At 41.4% G+C, this 19544-nt stretch overlaps 1 protein-coding gene across 6 annotated transcripts in view; it reads left to right on the top strand.

Annotated features, from left to right (window-relative positions):
- Positions 1-19229, top strand: part of hspa12a (heat shock protein 12A) — a 44223-nt gene extending 24994 nt beyond the window's left edge. Inside the window, exons 7-14 of one of the 6 annotated variants that reach the window (XR_004335980.1) lie at positions 2049-2220; positions 2378-2392; positions 6429-6518; positions 9327-9431; positions 9521-9779; positions 12794-12897; positions 13479-14476; positions 14513-19229. Coding sequence is in view for 5 of the 6 variants with exons in the window: in XM_032541984.1 (XP_032397875.1) it covers positions 2049-2220; positions 2378-2392; positions 6429-6518; positions 9327-9431; positions 9521-9779; positions 12794-12897; positions 13479-14110 (1377 nt within the window). In the remaining variant the exon portion in view is untranslated. Of the gene's footprint in view, positions 1-2048; positions 2221-2377; positions 2393-6428; positions 6519-9326; positions 9432-9520; positions 9780-12793; positions 12898-13478 lie in introns of all 6 variants that reach the window. The other 5 variants (XM_032541985.1, XM_032541984.1, XM_032541987.1 and 2 more) reach the window with 5 other exon arrangements.
- Positions 19230-19544: the final 315 nt, after the last annotated feature.

The raw sequence follows: 19544 nt of genomic DNA, 5'->3' as shown, positions 1-19544 counted from the left end.
TGTGTGTGTGTGTGTGTTTTATGAAAGCTATTGTTCACCAAGACAAAGCATGTAACTTGTCCTAAAACCACACATTTGAGCATTTCTGTAAAGTTATGACATGTTGATCATTAAAAAGCTGAACATCACACACGTTTCACATGTTATGGCCTCGTAGGCCGATGTGTTAGCAAACAACAACCTATCCAATAGACTCAACGCAACAGTAGCATTCATTTGCTAGAGTTTTAGTGGACACCTGACAAATTTCTAAAATCCACTCTCCCTTCAGCTCTGTTTTGGCCCCCGGCCACCAATGTAGCTGCTCCCCAATGTCCACCAGCTGTTTATTAGATTAGATTAGATTCAACTTTATTGTCATTACACATGTACAGGTACAGGGCAACGAAATGCAGTTTGGGTCTAACCAGAAGTGCAATAGCAGTAAGTGCAGGATATACAATGGTTCCGTAAGTGCAAGACATGGATATGTAATGAATAAATATAGAAAAGAATACTATTATAAACAGAGTTTTACAGATGGGTTTGTCCTATGAATACAAAATATAGATAACAGGTATTGTGAGCAAGATTTACAGCTAGGAATTTGGTGGATATTACTATAATTGCAAATTTTTTACAGATATGTGCAAACAGCATAATATACTAATGAAATAAGGTAAAGTTTGGGCAGAAACTATCCAAATTAAAGTGCGGTGGAAAGTAATTGCATATTACAGTTAAAGTACGGTAGTGCGGATGTAAATGTAAACAATTGGTACTGTAAATAAATAAACAGTCAGCAGTGCAAATGAAATGTAAGTAGTGCAAAAAGGTAAGTAGTGCAAAAGATGCAGATGTAAACAGGCAGTGTACTGCCCACTGCCTTCCACACTGCAGAAGAGAATTCTCTCTGGAATCATCACTGTTCACATTCAGCTTCCCCCAGTGTAATGTAAGCCTAGTGGTCCCTGGGATTTATTTTTATGTTCATTTAAAACTACAGTTACAGTGGGACAGCGTCACTAGTTCACAACTTTTCTGGGGGAAACCCTGTTATTATACATTTGTTTATGATCCACGGACAATGAAAAAATATTGATTATAACATAAGATGGATGTCAGTCCTCTCATCCTCTAACTATTTATAGAAAATAAGTGCACGTTCCAAAATGTTAAATTAGAAATGATTTAAAAGTACTAAATCTTAAACTTTTAAAGGTAACAGTCGTATTGTAATAACTTTAATTTTGCTTTTTGAATCTCAAACCACATGAACACATTCTGGTTATTGACACTGGTTTCAGACTGATTTAGGTTCCTGTGTCCCTGCTGCAATGATATCATCCTTTTGTCATGATCACCAGGCATGTGATCAGGACAAAGGATTTTAAAAAAAGGAAAGATGGAAGGATGGAAGGAGGGGGCATGTAGACGATGGTAACAACAGAGAAAAAAGAGGAGAGCTGTTAGCTGTTCTGTGCTGGGGCTGGAGGCCGTGATAAATGAACGCGCTGATAGAGAGACGATGTGAGTAAAACACAGAGGTGGAGAGAGAGTGAGCAGAGTGCAGTGACTCAGCATCAGCCAGGGTGGAGCGTTGGATTGGCTGCTCATGGAGAAAGCGAGTGAACGTCAGCCCACTGCAACCACTCCTCCTCTCATCACTTCATCTGTTAGTCCTCCTTCAGCCATGACACAACCCACAGCCCTTTCTCTTGCACTTTGTTCTTTTGATACCCCACTAGTCTCACATTTGCAGACCTTCCTCCACAGCACTGTTGAGGAAGGTCTGGCTAGTCCACACAGCAATCTGGGATGGAAGAAAAACACACTGTCAATAGAATGGAAACTGCGTCAGACTGGAGCAACTTTTGTGGTTGTGGTTGCAGTAATAACAGGCTCAAAGAAGTCCAGAACAAGCCTATACAACTTCAGACATAGACTGCTACAGCAGCCATTTTAAACATGTCAACATTATGACTCATACGGGAGAAGAAGTTGCAAACAGCAAAGGTTTTTCTCGGAAGTTAACGTGTTTTTCCTGTCTGTATTCTTCCCTTGTGCAGTCTGGTCTGGTGTCCCGTGAGAACCCAGATCAGCTGATCATCGCCTTAGAACCAGAGGCGGCATCAATCTATTGCCGCAAGCTCCGCCTCCACCAGATGGTGGACCTGGGCACCCATAGCACCCAGAACGGCTGCAGCCCCACTGACAACGTGGGGGGTGGAATGACCCAAGGTACATCCCATCAACACTGACATCATGTGGTGCTGAATGTTCTCTACCATGATGCTTTCATACACTTTGTCAGTTGTCACCTCAGTTTCTGTCTTGGGCAGCATTAGTACTGACATATAACAAACTGTTTTCCTGTTGAATGTTGTTTCTTCCATAGTTTCTCCCGGTCATGGTAAACATGCTTCTTTTTTAAATTCAGACAAGGAATTCATGACTTTTTATTTTGATCCAACCATCGCATTTCAACTTGCTTTTGCTTCTTTTCCAAGATTCTATCCTATATAAAAGCTTATCCGTGTCCTTAACCCCTTTAATGGGAGCTTCATTAATGAATTATTCCCATTTCTGACTTTATTATAGGCCCAAATGTCCTCCCAGGTCCCCCATTGATGTTTGAAAGCCTGTTGAGTTTCAGTCATCACTAGAAAGCTGGAGAAACCTACGAATGCAAAGCCTACCAACTGACCTAAAATACAGTACCAATATAGTAGTGTAATAAACATGATAACATCATACATCATCATCTGCTTTGTTTGATAAAAGATGACTGGTCAGAAAACTGACCCACATTGAAACCTAATGAATCAATAATTAAGTATACCAACAAGTGAATATTAGTATCATAGGTAACGCATCACACTGGAACTGGAAATGTATTACCTTAACAAGTACTAGCGTATTACATGGTTATTAATAAACCATATTACATGAAGGAAATTGCTAGCTTCCATCCATTAGTCCCTTTCTGGTCATTATTCTTTCACTGTACATTCATATCACATCGTTTTTGGCAATGTGAAGCAGCAACAGCAAGTACCCTCTCCTTTCTTTTTTTAAAATAATACATTTTTCACTTTTGTTTAGTTTTTGTCCATCACCACCATCAAAATGTAAAACCCAAAATAAGGAAATGCAGGATTCCTTTTAGTCCAACTTCTTATCTTCTCTGTGAAGACAACCACATTATACCATTCACTTGCATGCACACAAGATATACCCAGGTCCAATAGGTCTGTTTTTGTTATCCAAAAATATTGCCTAATATTTCCATTTTTTCATTCCTTCTTTTTTATTCCATCAGATATGAATGTGTATGAAGGTGTTTCTCATGGGCATGTGTGCACTCCAATTCTCAATAGATGAATTAAGACTTTCACAACTAACCACTGTACTGTACTGGTGTTGAGGAAGATACATGGATCTTGTGTGGAGAAACATGTCTTACCAATCAATTTTGAAGAAAAGGTTGTATATCTCAGCTGTTTTAGGTTTAAAAACTACACATCCTTTTACTCCTTCAGGAACCCTAAAAACGTGAACACTAGATTTTCAATTGATTTTTATCTTCATATGATAAATAAACACCACAGATTGCAGATCAGGAAAATAAGACAAACAAGATGAAGCTGAATTTGCTTGGTAAAGATCTCTTTACCAAACAGCAAGAGAAAACAGGAGGCCATCGGGTGGAATACAACACACAGTTGACTGCCTGTTTGTGACTCCAAGTTCATAGGACTTCTATTTCCATTCCATCCTCTGCAAGGCTTCATATTAGTACCAGAAACATGCCCCCTTTTTGTCCAGTCACCATGAGCCGCTTTCCAACCGGAGGGATTTTTGCAGTTCCTACAACATAACGTTCCTAGAATCCTTTTTTTCTCGTGTTCCGACTGGACCAATTTGGGGATTATAAAGTTCCTCTGGCCACAGTTCCTCTAACTCTTTCAGCGCCAACTCCAGGACATGGTCTTTTCCCTTTTCCGCATAGTGGTGGTTAGATGGTCAGAGTCATAAAAACAAAAGGTCAGTTCCTATGGCCGCTTGGCCAGCGTTTCACCTTTGAATGAAGTGTGCCATACGATGATAAAAGCAGTGATTATTTACATGGAGTCTGGTGGAGATATGCTGCTCTATACACACTAAAAGTAGTGATTATTTACATGGAGTCTGGTGGGTTTGGTGATGGTGATTTCTGTTTAATGTTAAAGTAAAAGGATCTTCCTCTTTAACTAAAAGGTCTATCTCTGTAGGGATCCATCCCATAATGTTGTCACACACTTATTAATTAATAATAATCAGAGTCAGCGGAAAAAAGAGAACTTTTATTGGACGCTAACTGACGGTTGTTAGCAGTCTCGTTCACAGTAATCCTGGACCCGGATGTTCCTGTCAGTCACTTAGAAGCTTAGTAACCTAGTTACCCTTTAATAATGTACCAGAATATTATAAATTTCTTTCAGCTCAAGTCCTTAGCTCTTGTCTGGAAAACAAAAGGAACATTCAACTTTGCATCTACTGCTTTGACTTCCCCATTATAGGCCTTCCCACTGAAACATCCTCTACCTAACATGTTTCACTGCAAATGTTACATCTCTCATTTAATGTCTCTATTAGACAATCATTTCCTGGCTGATAGTTGATGTATCATTGTTTGTTGTTAAAAGGACTCCCATTAGCTGATGCCGTAGGAGTCAGATAGCTCTTCCACTAGACAGACAATGCTTACCCATTACATCACAGACATTCCATTCCAAGAATATATGTAAAATCACATCAGTATGCAATACACTTATCAACGCCCACATACGTACACATGCATGTGCACACCATCAAACACACACACACACACACACACACACGCACACACGCACACACACACACACACACACATACACACACACATTTCCCATAAACAAGAGATCAAACTAACCATCACACTCAGCTAACTATCACATTATAAATAACTCTCAACCTAAAATCCGTTTGCACAGAATAAACATTTATTATAGAAAAACAATAAAATAATAAAACAAAATAGAAATATTTTTTAAACAGTGTAAGAAGCCTACAAGACGTATACAGTTGCAAATCTATCCATATTTATTTATAATTGTAATGACATACTTTATTATTAGACCATTACCAAATTCAGATCTCACAGAACACATTACAATAAAACTGATTAATTGTAAATCCGTCCTGGGGGGTAATGATGTCGTTGGAATGTTAGGCTGATGTAATCTCTCTCATGCCCTCTGCAAAGCTAATGAGACTTGTCCTTCATTGTCTGTATTGTTTCCTGTGTGTAGGAGGAAATGTCCCGCTGACATGTCCTCCTGTCAGGGCTTCCTGCTGACCTCCGGGCCCAGGGCTCACGGGGCTGCAGCTGCAGGCGCCTGTAGACAGATACACCTTAAAACACAAGCAATGCTTGGAGAAATGTCTAGGTTTTTGTTTTAGAAGATGTTCATTAATCAAAACCACTGTTGCAGAAACATTCCTGCTTGTTAAACTCCTTTATGTAATTTTATGATGGAAGTATTTTTCAAGCATGAAAGTAGAATTATGAACCTGGGAGACTGATGTTGGATAAGTTCAACTTTGGAACAACTATACAGAATATTTGTTTCCTTTTATTTAATGAAGGGGGGGGGGGGGGGGGTGTCTTGATGGAGTCACATGTCCCCTTCACTGCATGTTAACACTGTGAGAAACAAGATTGGTGTGACAGTCCTAGAGCACGGGTGTCAAACTCAAGCAAACCCGGCCCCTTTTGTTTTTGTCAATATTTCCAATGTTTGTGTCATTTTTTGTTCCAACTCTTTTCACGCTGCCTTTGCCTACGCCTTTGACGCTTTTCCAACACTTTAGGCCGGGTGTTCTCCAAATGTTTTTGCCCCTTTTTTTAGACAACTCTGTTGCTTTTCCACCATTTTTGGTGCTTCTTTCAAAGTTTTTTGTAGTTTTTTTTCCTATGATGACTAAGGATCTTTATTACCGACTTTTTGGGGGGCTTCACGTGGCCCAAACTGTAAGTGAGATAACTTAATAAGACATGAGAGAATTAAAAAAAGAAAAAAGCATGTCAATAAACTAAAATGTCTGGCCCTTGATGTGATTCTCATTCTCCAGTCTGGCCCTTAGTGAACCTGAGTTTGACACCTCTGTCTCTATGCTGGTCTATGCTGCACACATATATGTGCTGAACAGGCAAATGATCTATTTCTCATTTAAATGCAGCTGAATGCATCCTAGAGAGAATAAAAGATGAAACTCTGAATCTGACTTGCTCACAGCGTGGATCCATGTGCACCACAGCTTGCTGCTTGCCTCACACACACACACCACTACTGTATACATGAGCCACACAGCAGAGCTTCACGGCTTCATCCCACTCACAAGAACATTCTCTCTCTGTTAACAAGCAGCAAAGGAGCATGTTCGGCGCAACCGGCAGAGCCGCACCTTTTTGGTGGAAAATGTCATAGGGGAGCTTTGGTCGGAGCTGGAAGAAGGTAGAGTCTCTCTTCTTTTACTCATCTGTTATGCTTTCTTTTCCCTCTTCCTCTTGCTGTTTCCTATGCTGCCAATATGCCATATTAGGTACTAACTCTAGAGATTTTAATAGAAATAAAGCATGTTGGTTTTTGGGGGAACTGTAACAATCGGGAGACCTGTACATTTAATATATTTTTTCATTATATTATTGTGTATTTCATTGTATGATAACATTTGGTTGTACCAAAAGTAGTTCCATTTAGCTTAGCTTACATTCATTCAACCTTTATTTAAACTTGAAAGATAATTTACAACAACATTGAGTAATTACACAAACAACAACACAGAAAGAAACTTAGAAAAGTAGAAGTTTCCAGGTTTAAAACCAGAAAGTGCTGTTTTTTGTTCCAGTACTCTTCATCTACAGCCATGTATGTCTGTACTTTACTTCCCACTTCTTCAGTTTAGTTCTAAAGTCCTGGAAGGAAAACTAGGGTTTATTACAACTTGGATTTTATTTTAATGGTACTTGTCATTGGTTCTGTCAGGTAGGGTGACATTGTGGAACAGGGCGGTGTCATAGGTTAGACAGGTGAAGAAACACCTGTCTAAGTAAAAGTATTCCACAAACTGTCTGAACCAACACATTCTCTATCTATCTATCTATCTATCTATCTATCTATCTATCTATCTATCTATCTATCTATCTATCTATCTATCTATCTAAATATGATCAGTGTTCAGTAACAGGACATGTACTATTGTATTGTAATTTCTTTTATTGATTTTGAAAATTAATTATTTCCCTCAGAATCGATCATTTTCACCTCTATATTTTCTGTTTCTATGGTCCCGCCGACGGTGACAACACTATATCAATTTTTTTTTTAGCAAAACAGAGCCAAATCAGAAAAAGCCGAAAATCCATATTAAGTTCTTCTTTACGAAGAGAACAAATGTCAGACTGACATGTGAGTGCATTCTTCTTAGAAAACATTCACTTTTTAGACTTTTTAGTCTCATGATATATTGTCTCTAGAAGTTTATTATTCAACTTTTGTTTTTATTAAAAAAGAAACAGAAAATCCTAATATTATCCAATCACAATACAAATTCAATCAGCAGCCATGTATGGGGAAAGAACCAAATCAGGACAAGAGCACGCAGTATCGTCCCAGTCCTGATGTACATGGAGTGGTCAGATAACGTCCCATAAGTGAACAGCTGAAACACTAGACTGGGTGTCTGTGGCTGTCGACATGTCAGTCAGAGTCATGCATGCCCAAATACATATTTTCTCCCTTTCAGTTATAGAAACATATGAACTAAAAATGTAAAAATCACTTGAACATTATTTCAGTTGGATTCAGTAGATATTATTGAGTAAAAAACAAATGTAACTAGTACCTTTTGAATTCCATTCAATTTTTATTTTATTTATAGTATCAAATCAAATCATAACAAACAGAAGTTTGTCAAGACACTTTAGACATAGAGTAGGTCTAGACCGCAATCTATAATTTACAAGGACCCAACAATTCCCCAGAAGAGAAAGCATTTGGTGTGACAGTGGTGAGGAAAAACTTCCTTTAACCAGACAGGAAGCTCAGACAGAACCGGGCTCTTGGTGGGCTCAGACAGAACCGGGCTCTTGGTGGGCTCAGACAGAACCGGGCTCTTGGTGGGCTCAGACAGAACCGGGCTCTAGGTGGGCTCAGACAGAACTGGGTTCTTGGTGGGCTCAGACAGAACCGGGCTCTTGGTGGGCTCAGACAGAACCGGGCTCTAGGTGGGCTCAGACAGAACTGGGTTCTTGGTGGGCTCAGACAGAACCGGGCTCTTGGTGGGCTCAGACAGAACCGGGCTCTTGGTGGGTGACCATCTGCCGCTGCCGGCTGGGACACAGAGACACTGATACTGGAAGACAAATATAGAGAAATATGACTTATAATGATTACAGCAGTTGGCACGATGTGCCATGGCACTTATTGTAACAATAAATATAATAGAGCTGGGATTACAAATAATAGTCGTAGCAGTGCAGCGAATGACATTACTAGAGCTACCCACCTTGACGTGCACACCTACATTAAGTTCTGTGACATGTAGTAATAAAGCAGTGCCTGAAATATGACCTTAATTGTGTTTCACTTTGTAAATCTTCTGATTTCCAAACTGATGTGTCAAACTGTGGCAAAGCCAATCCTGAGTCCCTCTCTTTACCACTTCTTCTTCTTTCATCCCCTCATCGCTGCACTGCTGATAACGCAGCTCGAGAAATGTAGGTCAGCGGTACTCTGTGGCCTGGATCAGAAAGCTCCACCTCCCTTCAGAATGTTCTTAAAATCAGCAGAGTTGTGGTAGAGAAGCATGTCTGAGCAATGAGGAAGCTGTTATCACCTTTATTTATTCAGGAGCAAGCTCTCATTACATGATGCTCTGATTACATGCCATATAAAATTGCAATACATATAAAAAATTACTGAACATAGTAAAAAATATATAATATACAGTTGCAATACACAGTACACACATCAATCAATTTCAGAATGTTAAACAACTCAAAATGCACATGTAATTTAAGGATACATGGACTCATAAAGAACAAATTTAAAGTGATTAAATGGAATCAGGCTGTTCAATTTCATTACAATCTGCAGGTTATTCCATTTATATGGAGCATAATATTCAGTAATACAGTTTTGCCTAATTCTGTCCTGACAAATATTTCTGTCCTAACGAATATTTAGATAACAAGTATTTTAGGTGCCATGCACCTCAACTTACTGCACACCATGTTCCATGTGTGTGTGTTCTCTGTGCAGGTGACCGATATGTGGTGGTGGACTGTGGCGGGGGAACAGTGGACCTGACTGTCCATCAGATCCGTCTTCCAGAGGGACATCTAAAAGAGCTCTACAAGGCCTCAGGTAAAGAGGGCTTAACATCATGTCTCTCTGCTTCATTCAGCTGAGGTTTCATCCTGTTTTACTTGATTCACAACCCCCTCTTTTCCCAGGTGGTCCCTATGGCTCGATCGGGATTGACTATGAATTTGAGAAGCTGCTCTGTAGGATCTTTGGCCAGGATTTCATTGACCAATTTAAGATCAAGAGGCCGGCTGCCTGGGTGGACCTGATGATTGCGTTTGAGTCGCGAAAGAGGGCAGCAGCCCCTGACAGGAGCAACCCCCTCAACATTAACCTGCCCTTCTCCTTCATCGACTACTACAAGAAGTTCAGGGGCCACAGCGTGGAACACGCCCTGCGCAAAAGCAAGTGAGTACTTCCAGACTACTGAGTAAATCCAGACAGCTAGCTAGACTATCTGTCCAATCTGAGGACTATGGTTACCTGGTCCTCAGGTCTCTGCAGGGTAAATCCAGACAGCTAGCTAGACTATCTGTCCAATCTGAGGACTATGGTTACCTGGTCTTCAGATCTCTGCAGGGTAAATCCAGACAGCTAGCTAGACTGTCTGTCCAATCTGAGGACTATGGTTACCTGGTCCTCAGATCTCTGCAGGGTAAACCCAGACAGCTAGCTAGACTATCTGTCCAATCTGAGGACTATGGTTACCTGGTCCTCAGATCTCTGCAGGGTAAATCCAGACAGCTAGCTAGACTATCTGTCCAATCTGAGGACTATGGTTACCTGGTCCTCAGGTCTCTGCAGGGTAAATCCAGACAGCTAGCTAGACTATCTGTCCAATCTGAGGACTATGGTTACCTGGTCTTCAGATCTCTGCAGGGTAAATCCAGACAGCTAGCTAGACTGTCTGTCCAATCTGAGGACTATGGTTACCTGGTCCTCAGATCTCTGCAGGGTAAACCCAGACAGCTAGCTAGACTATCTGTCCAATCTGAGGACTATGGTTACCTGGTCCTCAGATCTCTGCAGGGTAAATCCAGACAGCTAGCTAGACTATCTGTCCAATCTGAGGACTATGGTTACCTGGTCCTCAGGTCTCTGCAGGGTAAATCCAGACAGCTAGCTAGACTATCTGTCCAATCTGAGGACTATGGTTACCTGGTCTTCAGATCTCTGCAGGGTAAATCCAGACAGCTAGCTAGACTGTCTGTCCAATCTGAGGACTAGGGTTACCTGGTCCTCAGATCTCTGCAGGGTAAACCCAGACAGCTAGCTAGACTATCTGTCCAATCTGAGGACTATGGTTACCTGGTCCTCAGATCTCTGCAGGGTAAATCCAGACAGCTAGCTAGACTATCTGTCCAATCTGAGGACTATGGTTACCTGGTCCTCAGGTCTCTGCAGGGTAAATCCAGACAGCTAGCTAGACTATCTGTCTAATCTGAGTTTTCTATTGACGACTAAAAATACTTCTGAACGTACACACGTTCCACCAAAACAACTTCCTTCCTGAGACTATTTAGCAGCGGCACCATGGCTCTGTCAGGAGTTTAGCTCCGCCCAAGACGATTAGGATTGGTTAAAACAAATGCCAAAGAACCAGAGCAGGATTTTCTCCCATCTAGGAATGCTGTGTTGACTAGCCAGATCCCCCATCACAGCTCTGTAATAGAGGTCTTGCTATGAGAGACTAGTAATACCCTGAACAGGAATAGATAGGTAGTAGATAAGATGGAAAGTAGATTATCCATTACTGTAAAGATGATTATTATTTATTTCAACCCCCCTTTATTCGACAGGAGCAGCACTGATTACAGTGACGTTCTCCTCTGCATCTTAATTGATGCATTTGGCTGCCGTACTGCGCATTGAGACCATGAATGAGACATAGAACAATGTCCACTACATCTCCACCAGTTGGATTTAGTCATCAAGAAGCTGGATGTGTGTGGCGTCCTCAAGCTCACGCATACGGACTGAGTCCTTTCCAAAAATAAAAGAATTATCTGGATGTGTACATCTTTATATACTTTACATATCTTCGTCTGTATACAAAAGACAAATTGTATTTTTTAACAAAATAAGGTTTGTATATAATTGAACACAATTGGTGAAATATGAGCTTGGATAACAGTTTAGTCATCTTTTCTCCACATTACAGTAGCTTACTAACATTGTATTCAATGACAAAATTAATACATGGAAACGTGAACAGCACTTTTTCTAGAAACATGCAACTGCTTTAAAGGAATGGTTTTCCATCAGTGTGTTCACTCATACTACTGACCAAGGCACTACCAGAGGTAGTCTGATGACACATGGTGGGGGACGTTTCGTTTATGGGTCACTGCAGAAAGCAAGGTTGACAGGCAGCTTGAAAAGACAATAACATGGAAAAGTGTGTAAACGCTAATCACTTTAAGTAGGGTGTAGCCAGGTCAGTTCAGATGTGGGAAAAATTCACTTATTATTTAAAAGAAAGAGCACAGCATTAGCACTTGGTGGTAGACAGAGAAGATAGAAATGATGATGTAACTTTTCACTTCCAGCCATTAGAGTACTATAACGACTGACTTCTGGGACCCGCGTGCAGTCTAGATTTTAATGGTCCTGTCTCATGTCTGTGTGGATTTTCATAATTCCACAGGGAAGGACATTAAAAGAAATTTATATGGCTGAAACTGGAGCTCTCAGCGCGCCCAAGGCTCCTCAGACAACTAACTGGAAGTGCTCGGTCTGTCTCATTGTGCTGAAAAAAACCTGGGAGGGGCCATCATTAACAACATCACACTCCCATGTGCACATCCTGTACATGAATCACACACACAGAATCACCGCAGATGGATGCTATTGATTCTTTCAGGATTTATGATTGGACATACAGACTGTATCAGGCGTGGAGATGTGCCTGTAGGCCTCAAGAGACACAAATGAGGGACAGAAAAAACCAGGAGGCTGTCACTAGTTCCGGCTTCTGGTTTTTAAGCTGGGGAACACAGTAGCTGATCTGAAAATCTACTTTTCTTTCAATCTCTCCACCAAAAACATATATGAATGCATTTAAAACGCTACAGTTGCACAATCATGCTTCATTTTAAAGGACACCTCTTGTAAATATTTGCTGATTCATCTGTCCGGGCTGCATAGATTCCCAAATGCTCAGACGTACTTTCTGCACACGGACAGCTGTGGACTAGTACCGGTCGCACAGACATGTACGCGGCTCCATTCATAATACAATGAGGGTCCGCGTCAGTCTGGCTTTCCACGGATGCAACTGTTACTGATTTTAATTTGATGTATGATTTGGCAAACCCTTGTCACATTGTCATATATTGATACGTGAAACTGTTGTCATTAATATTGTAATACGGCCTCTGAGCCCTGTACATTCATCCATTTCCTCTCATGTCCTCTCCTAGTGTGGACTTTGTTAAATGGTCGTCTCAGGGGATGCTGAGGATGAGTCCAGATGCTATGAATTCTCTCTTCAAGTCCACCATAGACCACATCATCCAACATCTCAGTAAGCTACATTTCAACACACACACACACACACACACACACGCACACATGCACACACACACACACACACACACACACACACACACACACCATCTAATCCTGCCTTGGACTGACCAAAGCTGGAGAAAGAGTTATCTAGCTGATGGATCTTACTGAGCTACTGAGCATGTCCAGCTCCCAACAAAGATAGGATAAAAGTGAGATGTCTCACTCTGGAGCTAAAACAGAAACCTAAACACACAGGGTGAAAACGTCAACTACAACGTGGGCTAATATAATGCTAACATTACCCTGTTATTGTTGGGCAAATGAAATTTTAACGTTATAACAAACACATTGATTGCCTACAATGGCAGACTGTTATACATGAGTAACTGTTACTTAGAAGGTTACCTAACCTAAGTCTACGTTCATACTTACACATAGCTGGTGCAACCTGGTTCTGGGGTTACAAGTAACTGTTCATCATCATCCATCAGGCCACATCCATTAACATTAACCTAAATACATCACGGATAGCCACTCCTAGTATATGCTGTGCTTTCTGTAACCATTAGTTGAGATTCTGTTTGTGTCCTACAGCGGAACTCTTTGAGAAGCCAGAGGTGAGTGACATTAAGTTCTTGTTCCTGGTGGGAGGTTTTGCTGAGTCCCCCCTGCTGCAGCACGCTGTCCAGGACATGCTCCAGGGCCGCAGCCGCATCATCATACCCCACGACGTTGGCCTCACTATCCTAAAGGGTGCTGTGCTGTTCGGCCTGGACCCCAGCATCATTAAAGTCCGCCGCGCGCCCCTCACATACGGGGTGGGCGTCCTCAACCGCTTCGTGGATGGCAAGCACCCGCCGGAGAAGCTGCTGGTGAAGGATGGCACGCGCTGGTGCACCGACGTCTTTGATACCTTCATCGCTGCCGACCAGTCGGTGGCCCTGGGTGAGATGGTGAAGCGGAGCTACACGCCGGCCAAGCCCTCTCAGCAGGTCATCGTCATCCACGTCTACTGCTCCGAGAAGGAGAAGGCGGGCTTCATCAGCGAGCCGGGCGTCAGGAAGTGTGGGACACTTCGCTTGGATGTAAGCGGAACGGAAAGCGCAGCGCCGCGCCGCGAGATCCAGACGCTCATGCAGTTTGGTGACACAGAGATCCGGGCCATGGCAGTGGATGTGTCCACCGGACGCACTGTTAAAGCTAGCATTGACTTCCTAAGCCACTGAGAAGAGAGCAAGGGAGCTAATGTTCCAAAATAGTTGGAAACACACACACACACACACACACTAACACACAAACACACATACACACACACACACACACACACAAAATGGTTAATGATGATAAATCTCAAGGCTCCGTCACTGTGTTTAAGTGTGGGTGATAGACGGTTGGAATTAAAGTGTTAAGTTCCCCTTAAACCCGGGCTGACTGTTCAACTGTAGAATTCACGTTAAGAAAAGACTGGTCGAGGTCAGTGTGTTTAAGGTCCGTCGCCTCACTCCAACCCTGTAGTCTGTTTGCTGCAGAGCTCTATAGTGTTGACACACTCATAACAAATCATAGCATACACACCCCACGCTGAGGCTGAGGTTGAGGCTCAGCCTGAGGTTGAGGATGGGGTTGAGGCTGAGGTTGAGGCTCAGCCTGAGGTTGAGGCTGAGGCTGCAGCCGTGGAGTCAGGTTGAAACTGCTGCTGACAGGAAGGAAAAAGGCTAATTTACTTGGTATTCACCTCTCAGCCATAATGTATGACAGGATAGCTTTTCAGATTCTCTCCCTGTCCATTCTGGAGGAAGAAAAAAACAAGACATACTGTATAATATTCCAACACTAACATGGTGGATAGACATTCAATATGCATCTTTACATGCTTTACTTTCTTTGTCAGATCACAGCAGACCATTGTGCAGTATATCTGTGCACTACAAAACATCATAATGGATGGAAGGACTTAATACTCTTCATGAGCTCCAAAAAACGACATCAGCTCCTCTACACTACAGTTGTGAAGGTCATGCCGGTGGTTTTGTACAATTCAGCCCTTTACACTTGGTGTTAACACTGCTGCCAGCCATTTTACAAAGCATACCCTTTTATTTTCCATTGCAGAAAACCAGCAGTTCTAGTGATCCACTGCAGTGAACATGTCAGCTTCATTTTAGTTGGTCTAACCCTCAAAGTCTACAAGAGTTTGCCTAAATATACGGGTCTAATTAGACTGAGTAGGTACATCCAGTTAGCTTCCTCTAAATGATTTGCTTGTTGATGACAAGGAACTACTAGCCTAACAAGCTCTGTGGCTGTGTAGAAGATATCGGCCATGGATGACGATGTCTTTTTTGATTTTTGGCAACTTGGTGGCAGTGAAACAAGCTGTAAAAAAAACAAAAGTTGATATGGTTACCATGGAGACGTGGAGCAACATTAGCATTCATGTAGAGAGTTTGTACTTGACACATGCTCAAGGGTCCGGGGGTCCTCCGCCAGAAAAATGTTTTCGATTTGAATCCCATTTCCTGCATTTCTACATATATTTATAAGGACTATGGTGATACAACATCCAGGAAATAATTAAGTTGACCATAATTATAAATTATGCCAACATGAAAAGTACAAAACCATGTATAAGAACTAATTTGAAAGTGGGGGATTTTGAAGTGTGGGGGAGAAGTTGGACATGTCCCCCCTGTCCCCAGTGGAAATTACATCCTAGCACGTACTTACAGAATCATAACTTTTAACAAGGTGTTAGTAGCCTGACTAGCTCTGTATGGCTGTTTTGATTATGTTGCATTTCTGCAATTTTAAATGATGCTTGTCCTGCAGTTAAACAGCTGTCCAGTCTCCCAGTATAAATATACAAAACAGTACAGATGGCCATCCGCTCTTATCATATAAAGAATCCATACGTGTTAACAAAAGTACATTTTTCAATACTCTGAAGCATGTACAATAACGATAACCCTACCTGGGCGACAGTCTTAAAGCTGTTGGCATACTTTGGAGAATAACCGACAATAATGACAAGTATATCTGATTTTTAATCAATAGGCTCATTCATACAAAACCACCAGGATGTTCCTTTACGATTACCCACAGTTAAATCTGAATCCAAGAATGTGAAAAGTGCGGAAAAGCAAGTACAGCTATGAAATGCGCTTACCGTAATTGTTGCCTTTATTTGTTTATGCTATTAGATGTGGACAAAATGCCACTTGCCCACCTGGATGTTTGGAATCCAGGTGTGATTCTGCACAAAGGTGCAGACCCGTTGAGACAAACAATGAAGTATCTTTATTTCTGTAAATACAGTATTTAAATATTGTACAGATTTTTAGCGTGGTTTCTGCAGCTTTAGAACCGTGTGTATGTGTGTGTGTGTGTGTGTGTGTGTGTGTGGTGTGTTCTTTCACATGGACATCTCTCACCATGTTTGTTTCTCACCAGCCATAGCAGGAGAGGCCGAGGCAGGTTGGACTGCTCCTCTCAGTCAGAGTGAGAGATCGATGTGTCGCCTGTTACTCTTCTATTATTTTTTTTTTGCAATCACAACGGAAACTTGAATGCCTCCGTCCTTAAAAAAGCATTTCAAATTTGAAATGGTAGCAGTATCTAAATGTGTCTAGTCCCATTTCCACCCCCCCTGCAGTAGTGTAGAGTAGTAATGATTTATTATGCATTACATATTTAGTGAAGAAATATTAAGACAACATGAGCCATTTCATTTTGAAATTGTTGTTTCAGTTAAACCGAGACTGAGGCATAGTTAGCAATAATCATACAAATAAAAAGCCGCATTTCCAGGTAAATATGAACGGATTAAGTTAAAGTGTGCCTAGTACGACCAAAATGTGATGTCAAGATTCTTTCACCCCATCAGAGAATTCATAAATACATTATCACCCTCCATATGCTCAGCTTTATACATGTGTGACCTCAGATGGAATCACCGAGCATAACACGGATTGTAAATCCATCCGAGGCTTTTGCCACATCTAAATGTTTAATATTCTAACATTCTTGTGAAATATTTCACAGGTTAAATTAAAGGGCATTGTTGTGCGTTATCTCTTCTTTTATTCAACCTCTGCTGGCGGCCAGAAGGAAGAACACCGGCTGAAAAAATGAACTTGCTAATGTCGTGACCTCACCATGCAGGGGGTACATGTGGGTGTGGCTGCACTGTAAAAAAAAAGTATTTCATTTTTTTGTCAGCAGTACATGTTATATAATGGTTTAAGAGACTTGAAACATTGCCAGTTGATATTAGTTGTTATAAAAACTTGGGAATTGGTTAAATTATTTTGTGCCTCAACTATTATGGCAGCACAATCCAGAAAGAGTTGTGACAAATAATTCCTGCAATTAGTTCACGCGTTATGTCAGGTTGACACAACTAAGCACTTTTTACAGTGTAGTTTCCTCCATGACAGAAACGCCTTCGACAGTAGGCTTAATAAAATAGGAATGTGTGACAGCTAATAGGAAAGCTTCATCCATTTTGGTCAACATTGTCAAAGCAGTTGGGTCATAGCATGCTTTAAAGGTAGTACAGTATGTCACAGCCCCCCCCCCCCCCCCCCCCAGTCATCCAAGAACGCTCTAGTTGGCCTTTGTAGGCTCAAAGCAGTGCAATAATTAGTGCTTTTAGGGTACAGTTTTTCTTCATGATGTGACCAAAGTAGTTGCAGTGCTACTAATTGCTGCGTAAAGTGCTGGTTGTCCAGTTGTTTGTTTAGAAAAGGTCAAAAAGAAATTGCTTTGGATGATACAAAAAGCAATTAGTTTGAATCTTACTAAGACCATCAGAGTTGAAGCCAAACTCCCCAAACCTACTTTGCCTCCGAGAGTGATTCCACTGATTGCACTGATTCCACTGAAACAAACAGATTTTTGTGCGATTCTAAATGCTTGTGTGATAGTGGCCTTGCACATGCTACGGCGCGTTAGCATGCTAAGTTTGCTTTATTTGACACGGAATGCTGCACGTCCTTCCTGCTGGGGCAGTTACAGTCGGACATTTTCAGTTTAATGCGTATACCTGACCATGAGTGTCTCCATAACACAATTCAAGGAGGCAGATGTTGTTCATAAGACTTAGGTCTCTAAGCAGCTGATCGGTGTGGAGCTAGACACACCCCCCATCCCGTAAAGAAGCAACATATCATTGTGGTAAATACTGGAAGAATAACACAGCTCCTGTACAAAGCTTTGCTTGTTTGACTCAAGAGAAAGCAAAGTAATCTCCGGGTCATTGGTATGGACCAGCACCCCCACGGGTACATTAGTACTGTTGTGCTATAGTGCTTCCAGGATCTTGATATCTAAATAATACAATCAAATAGCCAGTTTCTGAAGCCATTTTCTTAGATTCTTTATTTGAACGGTGAATCAAGGCTGGTCTCGCTTTTCAGTGTCGAAGTACAAAGTCACACAAGAGACTGTCTCCGGCACCGTCTGCACTGCATGTTTTGCATGTGTCGCATAGGAATGACTTAACAGCAGCAACAAGTAACAAGCTGACGTTGATTACTAATACACAAAGTCAAGGCTACCCGCTGATGAGGATGAGGATGGTAGTGTTTTCTGGAAGAAGCTGTGTGCTCCCCGGCCTCGCCTGGCTGGGCGGTGCACCCCCCCCCTGCTGCTTTCTGAGCTGATGTAGTTGATGTTAACGCTCACAGCTGCCATGGCAGAGCGGCCCTTCACATACTTTACTGATAACTAACCTAATAACCTTATTCCTTCTACACATCTCTGTACTCACAAAGGACTGACGGAAAGTGGAAGGATTTAATAACACCGTGTTTATATTGTTTCTTTGGTGTAATGTGTGCAACCTTGAGTATTATGTGGTGCACATGATACTGGTAATAAGTAGCAGCTTTATACTTAATAAAGCTCATAGGAAGACATGCTTAGCTGACATTAGCCTTCCATTCACGACGTGTCAGGCATTTGACATTTCAGCGGAGGTGTCAGATGTCGGCTCAGTCTGAAGGGAAGAGGTTCAATGGATGTGTTTTCAGGTAGCAGTCTAGCCAGCTTGCATCATGTACAAGTGTCTGCTTAACACTATCTAAAATATACAGTATACTCAAAAAGTCTTACTGCTAGAATGACTGAGCTTATAATGTAGCTAGGATCATCTCAGCCTCTTGGAAACGCAACACACTGTACACTTAAAGTTCTTTATTGAGGATGTAAAGGAGTTTTTTTTATATTGAGTTACTTATATGTCTTGTTCTTTTGCAATTTCACACAATAATGGGTGTATTTTGATCAATGCCAGGTATTCACTGTCAGACTGTCACCAATAAAATGTATGTGTATTTCAAAGAACATTCCTTTGTCTGGAGGTTTCTGCCAAAGTTAGGCAAGATGAGCATTTAAGGATTCTCTCTTACACGGCCGTAGCCAGGATTCTACCAGCGCTGTGGTCCTGTCTCCAAATGATGACGTTTGGAAATCCATTCATTATTTTAAATTTGAACATTTTTATTCAGTCGACTGTTCAGTTCTATTATATACATTTTACTATGAAGGTTTTAAAAACCATGCCTCTCCAAAACAATGATTTTAGCATTGTGTTAATTACATTTTTAGATTATCCACTGGGTTTGTAAATGGTTCACTGGGCCTAAGAAGTAAGAGTAT

The sequence above is a fragment of the Etheostoma spectabile genome, chromosome 17 (assembly GCF_008692095.1).
Source record: "Etheostoma spectabile isolate EspeVRDwgs_2016 chromosome 17, UIUC_Espe_1.0, whole genome shotgun sequence".
Lineage (NCBI taxonomy): Eukaryota > Metazoa > Chordata > Actinopteri > Perciformes > Percidae > Etheostoma > Etheostoma spectabile.
This window is presented reverse-complemented; position numbering and strand designations above follow the sequence as displayed.